The sequence below is a fragment of the Drosophila mauritiana genome, chromosome 2R, assembly GCF_004382145.1.
Source record: "Drosophila mauritiana strain mau12 chromosome 2R, ASM438214v1, whole genome shotgun sequence".
Classification (NCBI taxonomy): Eukaryota; Metazoa; Arthropoda; class Insecta; order Diptera; family Drosophilidae; genus Drosophila; species Drosophila mauritiana.
In genome coordinates, this window is record NC_046668.1 from 15053940 (window position 1) to 15069418 (window position 15479).

Consider the following 15479-nt stretch of genomic DNA (forward strand, 5'->3'; position numbering starts at 1 on the left):
TTTTCGCTCGCCGTGCGGCGCAGTCGACGAGGCAGCGACGTCGGCGCCAGAAAACACGAAGCGCTCGAATTTGATTCACCGGCCGAGCTTCGTTTGGCTGATAAATACCTGTGCGCCAGGTGATAATGGCCCAATTGTGATAATAAAACAGCGCTATAAACCACTGGCAACTGGTATACTGAAGCTGCCCTTCGAGGATCTCACTCCTTCTCGTTCACACCATCGGTTGGTTCGGTTTTGAGTTAGGGAAAAGAGAGTGGCAGTCCGCTCTATAGAGAGTATTCGCATATCGTGTGCCGCTCACGTGAGCACACTCGCACTTTCTGGCAAATTACTCTAAATTAATCTCTCGCCCGCATGAGAGACACATGGGCGATGGGCGAAAAAGACTTTACGATATTGACAAATTGACAAAGCCCCATAAGGAGATTTACGATGGGGGGATACTAAAGTTCCAGAATTGACGTCAGGTGGCGGCTATATGTAGGCTCAGGAGTCATAATCCATCTAACGTGTAGACAACCTTAACAATTTCGCACTTAAACGATATTTCCACCAGACTACCAATATATAGTTAGAAGTATCTCAGATTCATATCGAAAATATTCGCACAGGATAGCTGTACTAATTTTTATGACAATCGCATACAGTTCGCAGTGTACCAATGTTCCATAAACCGACTATGGTCAGCGATAAGACTAAGGCTGGTTCGTTTCTGTTCTTCAGGTAGCCAATATCAACTGATTTCGGGTCTATAAAGAGTTGTAAAACACAATCTTGACCAGCGGTAGTCAGGTCCGGTATATACTATATGTATATATAGACCCGGCCAATGAATGGGCCATCCACCTAAACCGGGAATTTCGTGGTCACATGACTCGGATTGTGGTTGGGCGGGCGGATTAGCCGAACAACCGACTCTGTATAACCTTTCAGAGATCTCTTATCACCGGTGCTATAAGTATGACAGCTTCGAGTGCGATACAATTGCCCATGCCAAATCATATTTAAGCGATCCGTTTCGGTTCGTATTGCCGGTATTATCTCGTAAATAATTGTATTTGAATCTTAAGATAGGACACAGCCCGTTTAGTGACGGAATTGGGCAATCGATGAAGATATTTCAGCGCCGCATTTGATCTGCAAAATCTTTCGAGGCTCGTCGTTTGACGCAACTGATCCGGGCATGGTATTTTTTTTACTTTTTGCCAAGATAACTATTAGTGTTTTGTGGCCTGCAAACAATTAGAGAATATATGGCATTTATTTCAGGTGCAAAACAAAGGTAAACGAATTTTTATTTGATTATTTGCAATTATCTTAGATGGGATTCCAAGTTATTTTCCACGAAATCAAAAGTTGAGTCACCCACTACATTGAAGAGATTGGAAATCAAGAAACATTTAAAATGAAACCAATTACCTTGCAATAATATCTTATCGGAATATAAGAGCAGACAATTTGGTAATACATAGACCAAAGTATATTTTTATGGGGCAATTTAATTAAAGTACTCAGTCTTTTTTAATAAATAAATAAAAAGGTTGACTTCATTTATGATAACACACAAAGCCACACGAAGCCACAAATTAAATTAACTGGCAGAAGCAATTCTTTATTATTTTTATATTTATAAGGACGTTTAATCTGATGGCAAGTGCTTTAAGCTTTAAAAATATAGTAAATCACAGTATTTATGGGCTTTATATATTTACATTTAAAATAATATCCTTTGATTCGCATGTGACATTTAATTTAAGATTAAGATTTATATTTTGTAGTATGGTTTTTTTTATATTTCGCTTACTTAGGTATAGGACTATAGAGGCAATCAAACACGATCCTTGCTACCAACTGTAGTCTGTTTTAACTCAACCATATGCTCGAAAATATCTATTAAATTCCCTAGTTGGCAAAAACGCGAAATAAATCAGAGTCAAGCTGAACGTTGGATGTCTCGATTAGAAGGTGTGCCCTGCAGCGGACGTAAATATGGTCATAAAACTTGGAGCCCCGGCGACAATATCGCGTATAGCCCCCAATGCAATCGAGTGGCTAGATAAGGAACGTGCCGCAAATCGGCCGAGCAGCTAGCGCACGTTCACGTGATGGGCACGCCGATCCACCCGGCCAGGTACATTTACCCACCGACAGGTAAATCACTAAACTGGTACAACCACAACAATCCACCGACGTGGGCGATAATGAATAACGAGCACAATTAACAGCGGGCGATGTGCTAAATGTTGATACAAATGGCTTATCTTGTCACCGATATTTGGCATCAGACAACCGGCAGATTTGCTAATGATCATGTTCTGCCCCAAGATTTCAGACTCCCTCAGACTTCTGGTATAAATGGACTTAGCAGGGTTGGCTGACAGCAAACATGGCCAATAACCGCTGTCTGAGTTGTCCGAGAGCGGCAAATAGATAACTTGGTGCCTGGAAATGTGTGCCAGTGAAAAATATTGAATCTGTCATTACTCATCCGCCATGTGTGCTTAGCAGAGCACTTCGAACAGAAGCGGTACAGATAACATTTGCTATGAATGCCCAAAAGTAGGCAACGTTTCGAAAAGTGGTGAAATTGTGGGATTGAGGGCTTGTTAACATTGTTGTGAATAAAAAGCCTTTGCTTTAGAAATATGTTTTTCTGGTCAGGGTATCTAGTAGCCATTAAATTTATAGACCAAGCACAAAATTTATTACATCATATACAAACTACACAACTGCTTTAGATATTAAACACCTTTATTTAGCTACCATCAACACAACAAAATGCCTTGCAGTGTCGGCGATATAGATTCTATTTCCGCTCGGTTTCAGCCCAGTGTTAGAATTGGCAATTGGGTGGAAGAAAATTGCCTTGAAGAGGTGAGTCACTGAATATGAAAAAGTAAGTAAATAGTTGGTAAGCATACCATATTTTTCAGGACAAAATAGTAAACTTTAAGAAACAACGCGATCGCGGTGAACTTTTGGTGGAAAAAGCACGCACTTTGTATGACAATTTCCACAAGGAGATCGTTTTGGCTGCTCCCAAGCAAACCATTATATTCGGAGCTATTGTGCAACTAATGCCCATCCATATAAACATCAGTGATATGGATACAACCGATCTGAATGCCGCCTTGTCGGTGGTGATCAACGAAAAGGTGGTGCGAAAAAGCCAGTCAATCAATGAGGACTGTGAGCTATCCGTGGCGCCTTCGAAGCGGCCTTGTGTGCGAAACTCCTTCAAAATAGTCAGTGGAGATGGTCGGGATCGCACTGGGGAGAACATCAAGTATGGGCAGCGATTCCAGCTGCAGTGCATGGCTTCGGAACACGATCCCATAGTACTGTACAGTGGGCCCAAGCGGTGCAATCTGCAGCAGGGTGTCCATGCCACCTATTTGTCGCACAAAAACGGGGAGCTCAATCTCAACCTGGGACTTGTGCACCGCAGTGTAACTAACTCCTAAAAATACCATAGTTTATTTATATCTAAATATGGTTTTCCTATAGAAATTGTCATGCCCGGACTACGATATACCCATAGCATACACGAATTGGTTCTGCAGACATGTAGATCCAAAGCAGCGTTTTGAAAGCGAAGGAGAAGATATACCTGTAATTATTAACTTTTATTTATTTAATAGCAATATTTATCAACTATAACCGCAGAGCAATTCCCCTTTGGTAATCGTGCATGCAACCACAAATCGAAATCTAGCTGCCGAAAATGTTCTAATCCAAACCCTTTTTGGCCCCGAATTTCTGGTGTCCGTGCAAAACTATCGCAATATCTACAGACATGAGATTTGGAAGAACGTATGGATGATTAGCAACGGACACCAGACTGGATCAAAGTCTGCAAATTCTACGTCTCATTAATTTAGCTTTCAAGCAGCTAGGTGTGTTATGTGAACTTGATTTTTATGTGGCGTACATTTAAATTTCGCACATTGACTTTGTCGAGCCGAGCCCCTACTGTTTGGCCTAGATAGAAATTGGCACTTCACAGCTAGTTAGGGGAGAAAAAGTGGGACGGCACTTAAGATTATTGGTTAATGAGCATTAAGGTTCTATGTATTCAAATCCTAGAAGTGTTATAAAATAAATGCTTGGAAATGCAATTTTGTTTTTGTTTTTCGCAGAATTAATAAAGTGAGTTGACAACCAAAATATCGACCCCCCACCTACGGCCCCACTTAACGGGGTCTCTTCCCCTGCAAAAGTGTGTCGTTTGGGCGATAAAACCACTCGAAAATAACACCATACCAGTCCTATAAATAGAGAACAACTGCAGCACAATCGACACACTCAACCTTTGCCATGTCTTCGGTTAACAATCTAGTGAAACTATCGATCCTGCTCCTAGCTGTGACTTTTGTTCACAGCGATATGGATGTGGCGGAAGAGTCACGCATTATTGGTGGCCAGTTTGCTGCTCCGGGACAATTTCCCCATCAGGTGTCCCTCCAGCTAAATGGACGCCATCACTGCGGTGGTTCCCTGATCTCCGACACGATGATCGTGACAGCTGCCCACTGCACTGTAGGCCAGAATCCCGGTCAGATGAAGGCGATTGTGGGAACAAACGATCTGAGCGCCGGAAATGGTCAGACCTTCAACATTGCCCAGTTCATCATACATCCTCGCTACAATCCGCAGAGTCAAGACTTTGATATGTCGCTGATTAAGTTGAGCAGCCCGGTTCCGATGGGAGGAGCTGTCCAAACCATTCAACTGGCAGATTCGGACTCCAACTATGCCGCAGATACGATGGCTATGATTAGCGGATTCGGTGCCATCAATCAAAACTTGCAGCTGCCCAACCGTTTGAAGTTCGCCCAGGTGCAATTGTGGAGCCGTGATTACTGCAATTCCCAAAACATTCCCGGCCTCACGGATCGCATGGTATGTGCAGGACATCCCAGTGGCCAAGTAAGCTCCTGCCAGGGTGACTCCGGTGGTCCACTGACCGTAGATGGCAAGCTCTTCGGTGTGGTGTCTTGGGGATTCGGTTGCGGAGCCAAGGGACGTCCGGCCATGTACACCTATGTGGGTGCCCTCAGGTCCTGGATCAAACAGAATGCCAATGTGTAAATGGAAAATGATTTTGTCAAGAAAATAAACCCGCTATACAGCTTGAGTAAACATCTGCAATGTTACACAACTGCGTTTTATAATTTATATAACCCTTTAAAAAGTTTATTTTGTTTCAGTATATTAATATTTCTTAAAAGTTTATATGCATGCTTTGCACTATTTTGTTGCATATGCCCAATCTTCCAAAACAATCAAAAATTGTGTAAGATTCAAAAATATTTCAGGTCCTCTGTTATTTACTTACACTCATGTAAAATAGTATTCCAATAGAATTTTTACACTGTAAAAGAAAAACCTTCCACTAGATGGCTCTTAGTTCTGCAAACGACCCATAGATGGTCACAGCATATCTGATGTTTGTTAATATTCCAATTTTCTTTTAAGTAAGTTGTTTTAAGTCTCTTTTCAGCAGGCTCGACAAATTATGAATTGGATCAACTTAAAAAACGTTACAGTTTAATATTGGTATAGACCCTATTTTCCGGTCTCTAAGCAAATCAGATGTAACTTCCAAAACAACGCAGTACAAACACATTTTCAATTCACATATTTTATTTATAACTGTATCTTATTCCTTGCACAATATTTGCGTTTTTACTACACATTTACTACGCGCTTAGTTAACTATTGTAAGTTTAGTTTAAAAAAGATTATCGACCACTTCCTATGGCTTTTGGTTTCGTACGTAAAATGTAAATGCAGCCTACAGTGAAGCTCGCTGGCTGGAATAAAACAAAGCAAATGAAAAACAATGCGCAACTGTTGGCTATCGTATTGATATAATATGTACGTTTTAGTCTTGAATAAAACAGTATTTAATCATAGTTATGTACACATTCTGCAGGATGCGATATGAAATTGTATAGTTTAGTATATACACAGTCGCTGTGATTGTGACCTAGCCTAATTCTACAAGAGTTCGATGAACGGTTACAATAGCATATGTGTAAGAATGCGTCCGTTATAAATAGAAGGCACTATGCACATTTGCATTAAGGTCTAACTACTAGGGCCTAGCGCTATATATATATTTATCTCGTGTGATATCGGTAGATTGGAAACTGATATATGTAAGTACTACAAGCTGGCTTTGTCCAACAAATAGGATATGTTGTTGTTTTGAGAATCCATCAATAGGAAATGCAACGGATTTGGATTTTCAAAGAGAACACAAAGTTACCCGAAATCTAAAGATCTAAACGTAATTTGGCAACGCTCCTCATCTAAAAAATAAGCAACACAAGACTGTACCTAAATCGTACGAAAATAAATAAAATCAAAAAAATTTGGTTCGCCATTTCAAGGGATTTGCAGAAAGATGGGTATAAGAATTCATATAAACGGGAATGCTCGGGATCTTGGGCGAAACAAAGGCTATCACCAAATGCTTTCCAACTTAGACTTAGCCTAGGGCTTACCAGCTAAAACATATATTTGGAATGAGGCTTTCGCAGAGCCATTTGATGACATTTGTAAAATTCATAAATAATTCGGACACAGAGTCAAGGTTCACACTTTCCGTAAATTGTGCTAAATGTTTACAAATTTAAATGCAATAATTGCGCTACGACTTCGCTTTGTTGGCCAGCACTGGTCCTTGGCCGGGCTCCATTAACCTAATCCTAAGTGCTGCGACTTAGGGCTAGAAATCTTATCAACTTATAGCTACTGTACAGCAGTCGTTCTTTTTTCAGTGTCTGTTTGTCTAGTCTGTGGATGTGTGGTACTTAGGGCTAAGTAACGTCTACTCTGTTGTCTGGAAACATATAAATTTTTTATAATATATATAGATAGCATGGCAAGTGATGCTGGTGCTGCTGCTGCTGCCATCCGATCGTCCCTCTGTCACTCCCACTATTGCACATGCCTCGGGGGAATCTAACTACTCCAACTCCTGTCGCCACTTCATGTCCTGCCTCTGCTTCCACTTCTCGTCCTGCTGCTATGCATGTGGTTGTTGGTGTCGCCGCGAAGTGGGCAACAGGAGGTTGCCCCTCGCATAGAAGTAGCCTCACAACTTCGAACTGTCGTAGTTCTCGAGGGTCCACTGTTGGCGACTCAGGCTCGCGCTGCACTCCTCCATCAGCAGCTTGTCCTTGCTCTCGCTGATGGCCAGACACTTGCCGGAGGTGCCGTGATGCAGCTGCTTTGTGTTCTCGCGGTACGTCCAGAACTGAAAGTAGAGGATTCGATTAAATGACTATCACTCTACATCCTAGTTGTATAATTTTCTTAAGTTATGTATAATATATATATGAAAAATTTAGGTGCCTTTGCCGAAAGAAATGACTTTAAGGTCACATTGAACTATTTATGTTATCACAGTCTATTTTAATCTTACATGCAAGTGAAACACATCGCTCAAAAACATGAAATACATTTTAGAGGAATATTTTCATAGTACCTCCTACCCTTACACATATTTTTTATCCACTCACCTGATTTCCTTTGCCACCGTGGCAGCCGAACAGCGTCACATCCTTGCCGGCATAATCGAGACAGGAGTCGTCGCGACGGATTTCACCCGCCTTGCTGAGCATCCAGTACTGGGAAAATCGAGGGAAACACATTAATATAAATTGTAATGGCGGGCAATGCGTTTGCCAGTTGCCAAAAGTTTTTCCAGGGCTACAAGCGCACAACTTATTACACACTAATGTTTTATTCAATTAAATGCCAAAAAGCAGCTTCGCTCGTGACTGTGTTTGAGTTTAAGTGTATATATATCGTATCCTGTGTGTGTGTGTGTGAGTAAGGGTGGTCGTGTCTGTTTGCGTGAGTCTGGGTTTTGTCTGAAACTCACTGGCCATGATTATTTATAATTTAAAACACGTTGCCAATGCCAGATGGCCTGAGCTCGGTTCAGATTCTGCTGGTGACTGGAATTGCCTTTGTTTGCCCTGTTCCTGCCACGCCCCCTGATCCGCGCGCGCCCCCACTCTCGCAGCCAGGTCGTGACCAGCCGCCATTTTGTGTTACCATTTCCGTTTCCGCACCGCCTGCCCGGATGGACCACCATCTTTATTTTGTTTATAATGATGCCAGGACTGGAATAATGATGAGACTGGTCAGCGCAGAGGAGGCCTGCAGGTTTTGTGCCATGAATAATTACTGTTATTGTATGAACGTTCAATTAGGGCAGTTTTAAGGAGCATTCGTTAAGAACTGGCTGGTACTACACGCTATTTATATCGGAAAAACTGGATTCTTCAAAAGGAAATGATTGTGTTCAATATATGGGAATTTTTATAGTATTTTAAAACTTTAAGACCACTGATTTTTACATTATTTTGTCTTCGATATACTTTTAGTCCTGGAGGTCTTGCAGCTTGGCCCGCATAATCGGAATATTCAGCCTAATGCACACTTTTTCCACTGGCTCGCCAAGGACTTTCCCTTTGCAGCTCCTGCTCATCCTCGCTTATTGTTTAGACTTGCAGCCCATCTCCCCCCGCGATGCCAACGTCCTTGGCGGTCTCAATTTGCATTTCTTTTATCAGCGCTTTCTCTTTTCCCTCGCGATTGTTTTGTGTTTTCTCTGTGTGCGTGTGCGCGAGATGCGTTTTTAATTACGTTTTTTCATTTATCACTACACAGTTTTTATCTAGTGCACTCTTTTTCATTCAACTCCATGCTTTGTCCACCCCCCCGGTGAAAATGTGTTTGCGGGCTGCTGAAAAATATTTTTGCTAGCCTAGACGCGTTTTTCTTCCGCGTGAGCGAAATACTTTCATTATGTGGACAGTACAACCGACGCCACGTTTTCCCACCCTTATCCGTTTTTTTTGGTGTGCATATCCTTTGACGTGGTAGTCAAAAGCGTTTTATTTTCCCCTTTACCCATTTGGCTGGATTCGCTTGCTAAATTTTACGATGTGCGAAATTAAAATTTGCGTGCAGAGGAGTGAAAATGTCCACGTTTTTGCTTCGCAAATGTTGATTATTTTAACCGCATTTCCGAGTGCATACAAACATTTGGCGAAATCTTTTTCGTAATTCCCCCCCCTTTTAAATGCGCCTTTCATTTTGTTGCATTGTGTGTCGTGTGTCCGTGGAAAGGGCGTGAGCTTGGGGCTTTAGGCAGTGGGCGTGGCAGTTGTCTGTCTGGGGCGATTTTAGGGCAAGCGGAACGAGGTCAACACGTTTCCCCCACTTTAAATGTTGAATATACAATATCCCCACACATCCGCAGCGTATCTGTGTGAGCGTAAAAGTATCTCAGCTCGTTTTTAATACAGATATTATCTGTATGTGTAAGTTAATCAACGTTTTAGTTTAGTAAAATATATGCATGGAATTTGATTTTATGTTTTTATGGCATAAAAGGTTAGCTAGCAAATTGGCATAGGGTATCTTGTAGGCGTGACCCTATAAAATGGCATTCCTTCCAGTTTTGTTGTCAGCTCGTGTGATTGTGAAGGGTTCTATTGTTGCAGTTCATTTATTTGTTTGTTTCCTTATTGTAGTTCAAAATACTTGTCGTAAGTAAGCTTTTTGTAGTATGCCCATTGTAAATGTGTTCCTTTTTTCTGTCTGAATGCATAATAAACGGAAAAGCTGAAGCCAAAGCCAATGCCATGCAAATGATTTATCATTTGACATTATATTTATGATTGTGTTTTAATTAATTTTTGTGACATGGCATAAATCGACCGAAGTACCCAAATATATGCAACTCTTTGTATTTGTGTAAGTATTGGTACGTGCGTGCGTGTGTATGTGTGTGTGTGTGTTGTGTTGGCACGCTTGTTTGCATCCTGTAAAACTGTTAAATTGTCAACGCAATTTCAGTTGGCAACTTTTATTGATATATACTTTCACTTATGCTAGGCAAATAAATTGAATATGAGTTGTTTGCCAGAGAGCAATAAATCCAATATATTTATGTACTCTACAGATATTTGTTATTGTAGCCACAAACTCCGTCAAAATTAGTGCTCAAAACCGCAGGACTTTCACAAGGGTAGAATTTAACAACGGCAATAATATTATTGTTGTCTGATTTTGTAAGGAGGGGTCCACTTTGAAAACCATTTACTTAAGGAAAGGGACTTCCCATCAGGCACCAAAAATCAAAAGAAATATACAAGAAAAACTTTTCTCACAAAGGAAAAAAAATTAGTTGAAGAATTTAGAAAATTGGGTTTTAACTAAGAGTATTTTGGGAAAGTTTTAATGAGCAGAGTTGAGAATTGTAGAAAAACGTGAAGCTAAGTTAAGGGATAAGAAGCAGACCAAAATCATTAAAATATAAATAATAAATAGATAAGTAAAATGGTTCCGGAAGATTGTGATTCGGAAGTTGTAAAATCAATATTATTTTGAGTTACTTCTAGTTTTTTAATAAAAGTTGATAATGGTACCAACTGGATTCATTCACAACCTGAACCTTTTGTAACTTGGTTAAGCGATGATGATGTTATGTGATATGACTGGTGGAAGTAGTTTATCTAGTGTGAAATTGGGTTTGGATATAGGTTAAAGTTAATTAAGCAAGCGGAAACTTAACAAAAGGATACCAATACTTGAAAATAAAGTGCGAAAAGCGTTAAATCAAAGTCAGAAAAGAATACATCCGCAGCAGAAAAGCGATTGGAAAATAATTTCATAAAGCAACGAGATCGAGAAATCGGTAATCAGGGACTCTGAATCGCCGCCTCCTCCTTTTCTCAGTTCTGAAGATGTGGACATGGAGGTGGATACCTGATTTCCTCCTTGGCCATGGCACTCATAAATGGAAACCGGCGTTTCCTCTTCGGATTTTTCTTTTGCATCCAGACACATGCCGTTGGGCACATTCGCGATCTGTAAATTAAGTTCACTATATAGCGGATCTGACAACTTGCAAAAAAATTGAGAAATTAGGGGGAAGTAAAACCCAATCGCCCAAAAGAGTGTTTAGTTTGGGTTCACAGTTTTTAGTAGAAGTTTCGAAAAGAGCGAAAAGTGAAAAAGAGTTCGTTGTTCCTGGCGCGGATTTCTTGAGGCTGGACGGAGTTTGTGGCGGTCGCAGTGCTGCCGAGATGGGGGTCAACAAACCTGGTTTCCACCCTGCCGATGGCAGGGATACGTGCCCACGGCCTTCTTCTGGTGCTTCTTGCCAGCCGGTGCGTCCAAGCAGGTGCGACCGCCATAACCTAGGTTTCTTATCTGTGGATTGGATGGTGTTTATGGGTTGTCGTTGGTTTGGATTGGTATTAGATTGGGGATGTTTAGTTGGGTCAAGGGATTGGTTAAGGGTTAAGCATCTTATGCAACTCTGGGAACTTACCTCGCCATGGGCCACCGAATCGCCGGGAATGAAGAGCTCGGGGTAAATGTTGTCTAGATACCACTTGAAGCTTTTGCACTTGAGATCGTTACTATTTGGAAAGTTGTAGATATGAAAGATCTGAGAAAATGGTAATTATTGGTAGCACTTACCGGAGCTTCCTGCGATCGCTGACATCGCCCCAGTCGCCCTTGTCGTTGCCGATGCGATGGTAGTAGTACTGCGAGTACTCATCCATCCAAACCTCGGCCAACCGCACGGAGTTCTTCTTCAGCACATTCACGCCAGAACGCCACTGCAATTAAGGGAGAACAGGACCAGGATGGCCATGAGTGGGTGGTCAACGGGGCGGCAGGGCGCAATCAATGGGCGGCAGCCGGTGTGCCCGAGTCAATGGAAATATTTGGTCAGCAAACAGAGGCGAGTGGCGGAGTTTCAGGGGGGACCCGGCGGAGTGGACAACAAAGCCTAATTACCTGAATGAGTAGCTTTTGCTTAGTGGCATTAGGTGGCTCCAGTGGCAGCCAGTTCTCAGCCCTTTTGCGGTTTTGTCCTGGCCAGCTGGCCATCTGTCTTGGCCCCTCCCTTTGTGTCTTTTCCGCCCTTTGTCCCCAGTATGCGAACAATGTCCGCCTGTTGTGTGTCTTGTTTTGTGTTCGTGTGTCCACTGTACAGGTGTCTGTGCTTGTGCATTGCTGCATCCTCGACGGCACCAGGAAAGTACTTGGCCCAGAGGGGAAGTGTAATCACCAATGGAATGGAATCACCAGCTTTGCGATAAATACAACGATCTGTGGCGATTCCTTTGAAGCCATCAGAGATTTTGTTGCCTACAGGTGCAAAATCCTATTGATTTGTTCTGCATTGTTTATAATTCTTTTTTTGAGTGAGATTAATTATAGTAATGCGTGTAGAATTGGACTACATATGGAGTTAGGTTGCTCGTATTTATTTGTTTGGCTTTTTATTATGTTTTATTTGATTTAAATTCTATTGTTTCTGTGAGTTATTTTATTGCATTGTACAACACGGTAATTAAAATCTATAATTCGCTACTGCAAACTAACTTTCATAGAGATATAAAATTATTGAGTGCCATTAGATTAGCCATTGTTATATATTTGGCATTAATTTGAAAAATATTTCATTCTGAATATTCTTCACCCTGTCTAATATATATTGTTCCCTATAGAATATATCTGGAAAGGTCAACCCCCTTTGGGTTTTACTGGTGATTATCGAGGCCCAACCAACTCCGCTGGGAATTGGCAGGTGACCAATTGGTTAGTTCCACTCTAGGGATATTCGGGCTTTTGTATGTGTTACGCCATTGACATCAAAACAGTTGCCAAACTTTTGTCAAGCGAAAACCGTTGATAATTGAAGCTGCTCCAAAAACTGAAGATCCGGGGGAATAATGGATGGTTGTGGTTGGGGAAAGGGGGTTCTCGTTGGAGCGGGTAAACTCGACAAATATACACACACTAACAAACACCATCACAATCACTAGATACCATGCTGCAAGGACAGCCGCAGTGCATGTCCATGTCAGTGAGCGGGTGTGTGTTTGTGTGTGTGTGTGAGAGGAGAGTCCTTGTGAGTCCATGTCTGTGCCATGTGTGCCATGTTGCAGCTCTGCGGCTACTATTCGAGAGAAAGGAGGGACGGGCGGCGCGGGGTCACCAGGATTGGGCTACTGTTTACCAAACACGAAGCTCTGGACCGGATTGGTAACTGGTCCTGAGGCTACCCACTCATGTGGGCCAGGAGTTTTAAATTCCAGCAGACCCACTGCCGTTCCTTAATGAGCAGTGGGCTCTGTCCATCGGAATTGGTTTTGTGTCTGTCCGCCATGATTTGCCATTTTCTGTTCGGGTTTCTTTTCAATAATTGATCGATAGCACTTACCTTGTAGGGCGAACGTTTCCGGAATATGTGACCCACGTGAGAGCAGGGCACTATCTCCAGGGTGCCGCCACACATCCAGGTCTTGAAGGATAGCTCCAGATTCTCGCCGCCCCAAATATCAAATCCAGAGTCATAGGTGCCCAGTCGATCGAAGAACTCCCTGTCGATGGAGAAAAGTCCGCCGGCCATTGTGGGTGAGTAGACGGGTTCGGCGGTGCTCTGGAAAATATGAGGGAGGAAGAACCAAAGGTAAGAGCAATTTCATTTGGCTAATTGATACTCGCCAGCACTGAACCTGAGATAAACACTGAGGAGGATGTGCCACAAGTGGCATAGCACCTGAGCAAACTTTTCGCAGTCAGCCACCCAACATTTTCAGCCATCTTTTTTGGGTAGCAAAAAGTTTTCTTTCTCCCCCCGTTTTTTTTTTTTGGTTACTTTCAACAACTTGCCACAAAATACTTGAGGCTACGTTTTATTTAGTACAACATTCTCATTTCTCCCCCGCCTCGAAAGTCCCTCTCTTTCTATCTTCTAAGGGCTATCTCTTTCACACTTTCCATCTGCTTTCACAATGGAGAATTCGGTTGTAATTGAATATTTGGTCTGGGGCCCTGGATTTCGCTACTGGTAGCATTTAATTGGAGAATTTCATTCTATACTGGAGTGCAATTTAATACCTTTGCTTTTGCCTGAATTTGTAGTTTTGCTTGTGCTGGTGCTGTGTTTGCACTTTTGTTGATGCCAGCCACCAGCTGTTATAAAATAATTAAAAATAAATAAAGTTTTGCACTGGTATTTACTTTGTTTTGCTCATTTGTGTGCTGCAGTGGAAAATAAATTTTTAGGCTAAATAATTCAGAAAGTTGTAATAGCACGTTATTCTCTCCTGAATCCTGATGGCCAAGTAGTTTTTTGGACACTCCTCATGTTTTGTAGTGTGTCTTTTGTTTAGCTTAGAGCTTCATTGAGGTTTTGCTAAGAGATTTGCACTTGGTTGTAATTGTTTTAATAAATTTCAACCAGAAAGTTGTGCAGTAATTATTAATCAATTATCTGGGAATGAGCATTTTTATTCACATAATATATTTATTGTGATTGCTGTACATTGAATGGATTGTTCTCTGGGGAGACATCATAACAATTTTCTTTATTACGGAACAATGCGAAATATGCGACATTGGTTGCCACCAGTAATTATTGCGTATACGCAACGTGGGAAAGGCCAAAAGGATACAACCAGGAATGCCCGGCTAAGTTAACATACACAATTGCAGGTCATGTAATTGAGTTTCATGAGCGAAAAAAAAGAACGCTGACAAACGTAAAACAGAAAATGGCGAAATAAATGAAATTGTCACAGCAAAGGCCCAAGGGGAAAAGCCGGCAAAAACCGGGCAGCCAGGATGAGTGGAAGACAGCTAAAAACGTGTAACTTAAAGTCAACAAAAAGTGGGTGATCCAAAAAGAAAAAACATCCGGCTACCGGGCAACCAAGTGAAATCTCCAAACGCGACAAGTGCCACTGTTTTCGGGCGCAGGGAAAACCCGCAGCGGAGGGGTTAGGGTCCGTCGGAAAATTCGCAGTGTGACATTTAATAAACGCCTGCAACGGCTCGCCGAAAACGGGAGATGGCTCAAAAACTAAAGCGACAGGCCCAACAATGTGAACGAATATGCGAAACGCACCGACTGGCGGGGGGCAGTGGAAAATGGCGGGCAGGAAGGGGATAAAGTTGTACTGGCATGCGGGCGGCCATTTTTTGTTGCCACCGGAAGTGACAGAACAAATAGCAAAAGTGAAAAGCTTCAAGGTGGTTCCGGGGGGTCGAAGTCGTGGTTTTCTGCATGCGAGTGTAAAAAAGATTTCTTTTGTTGTTATTACCCAAACAAGCTTCGGTTCTGTTCTTTTTTTTTACGCTTTTCCTGTGTGTGTATCCGCTTTTGCTTTCCGTTTTCTCCGCTCGGGAAATGGAAGTAAAAGGCACAAACACTATATACATATATATATTTGTATATGTATTGAAAAAAAAAACAAAAAAAGTTTCTCCATAACGGGAATAAACTGAAATGAAATAAAATGCAGAGCTGAATAAATAAATATACACGAAAATATGAGTGAAGCGTGCTGCCGCCGCTGCTGCAGTTGCACTTGCTGTTTGTGCAAACAACGCGGCAGAACTTTTCGCTTTTCCAAGCCCTC

General features: G+C 41.9%; 3 protein-coding genes across 4 annotated transcripts in view; 2 read left to right on the top strand and 1 right to left on the bottom strand.

The window, feature by feature from the left end:
* The first annotated feature begins 2674 nt into the window (after positions 1-2674).
* Positions 2675-4114, top strand: LOC117136746 (cilia- and flagella-associated protein 161). Its single transcript, XM_033297777.1, has 4 exons — positions 2675-2877; positions 2937-3452; positions 3511-3615; positions 3670-4114. Exons 1-4 carry the CDS (start codon positions 2782-2784, stop codon positions 3877-3879), a joined length of 927 nt encoding a protein of 308 aa, XP_033153668.1. The 5' UTR covers positions 2675-2781; the 3' UTR covers positions 3880-4114.
* A 206-nt stretch (positions 4115-4320) lies between these two features.
* LOC117136843 (trypsin-1) lies at positions 4321-5094 on the top strand. The gene has a single exon (XM_033297927.1). It carries the CDS (start codon positions 4321-4323, stop codon positions 5092-5094), a length of 774 nt encoding a protein of 257 aa, XP_033153818.1.
* A 914-nt stretch (positions 5095-6008) lies between these two features.
* The window catches only part of LOC117138561 (putative polypeptide N-acetylgalactosaminyltransferase 9), a 57091-nt gene continuing 47620 nt past the window's right edge, over positions 6009-15479 (bottom strand). The window contains exons 7-12 of one of the 2 annotated variants that reach the window (XM_033300722.1): positions 13277-13495; positions 11521-11663; positions 11369-11459; positions 10801-10902; positions 7536-7643; positions 6009-7270 (exon numbers count right to left, since the gene is read on the bottom strand). In XM_033300722.1, the coding sequence (XP_033156613.1) occupies positions 7109-7270; positions 7536-7643; positions 10801-10902; positions 11369-11459; positions 11521-11663; positions 13277-13495 (825 nt within the window). In that variant the 3' untranslated portion in view covers positions 6009-7108. Of the gene's footprint in view, positions 7271-7535; positions 7644-10800; positions 10903-11136; positions 11248-11368; positions 11460-11520; positions 11664-13276; positions 13496-15479 lie in introns of both variants that reach the window. The other variant, XM_033300720.1, reaches the window with a different exon arrangement.

What these genes read in the sequence shown, in the direction of transcription:
- LOC117136746 (XM_033297777.1), top strand. Translation starts at nt 2,782, where the DNA reads ATGCCTTGCAGTGTCGGCGATATAGATTCTATTTCCGCTCGGTTTCAG. An exon ending in AAGAAAATTGCCTTGAAGAG is followed by an intron (nt 2,878 to 2,936) that starts GTGAGTCACTGA and finishes CATATTTTTCAG; the next exon opens with GACAAAATAGTAAACTTTAA. An exon ending in GCGAAGGAGAAGATATACCT is followed by an intron (nt 3,616 to 3,669) that starts GTAATTATTAAC and finishes CTATAACCGCAG; the next exon opens with AGCAATTCCCCTTTGGTAAT.
- LOC117136843 (XM_033297927.1), top strand. Translation starts at nt 4,321, where the DNA reads ATGTCTTCGGTTAACAATCTAGTGAAACTATCGATCCTGCTCCTAGCT.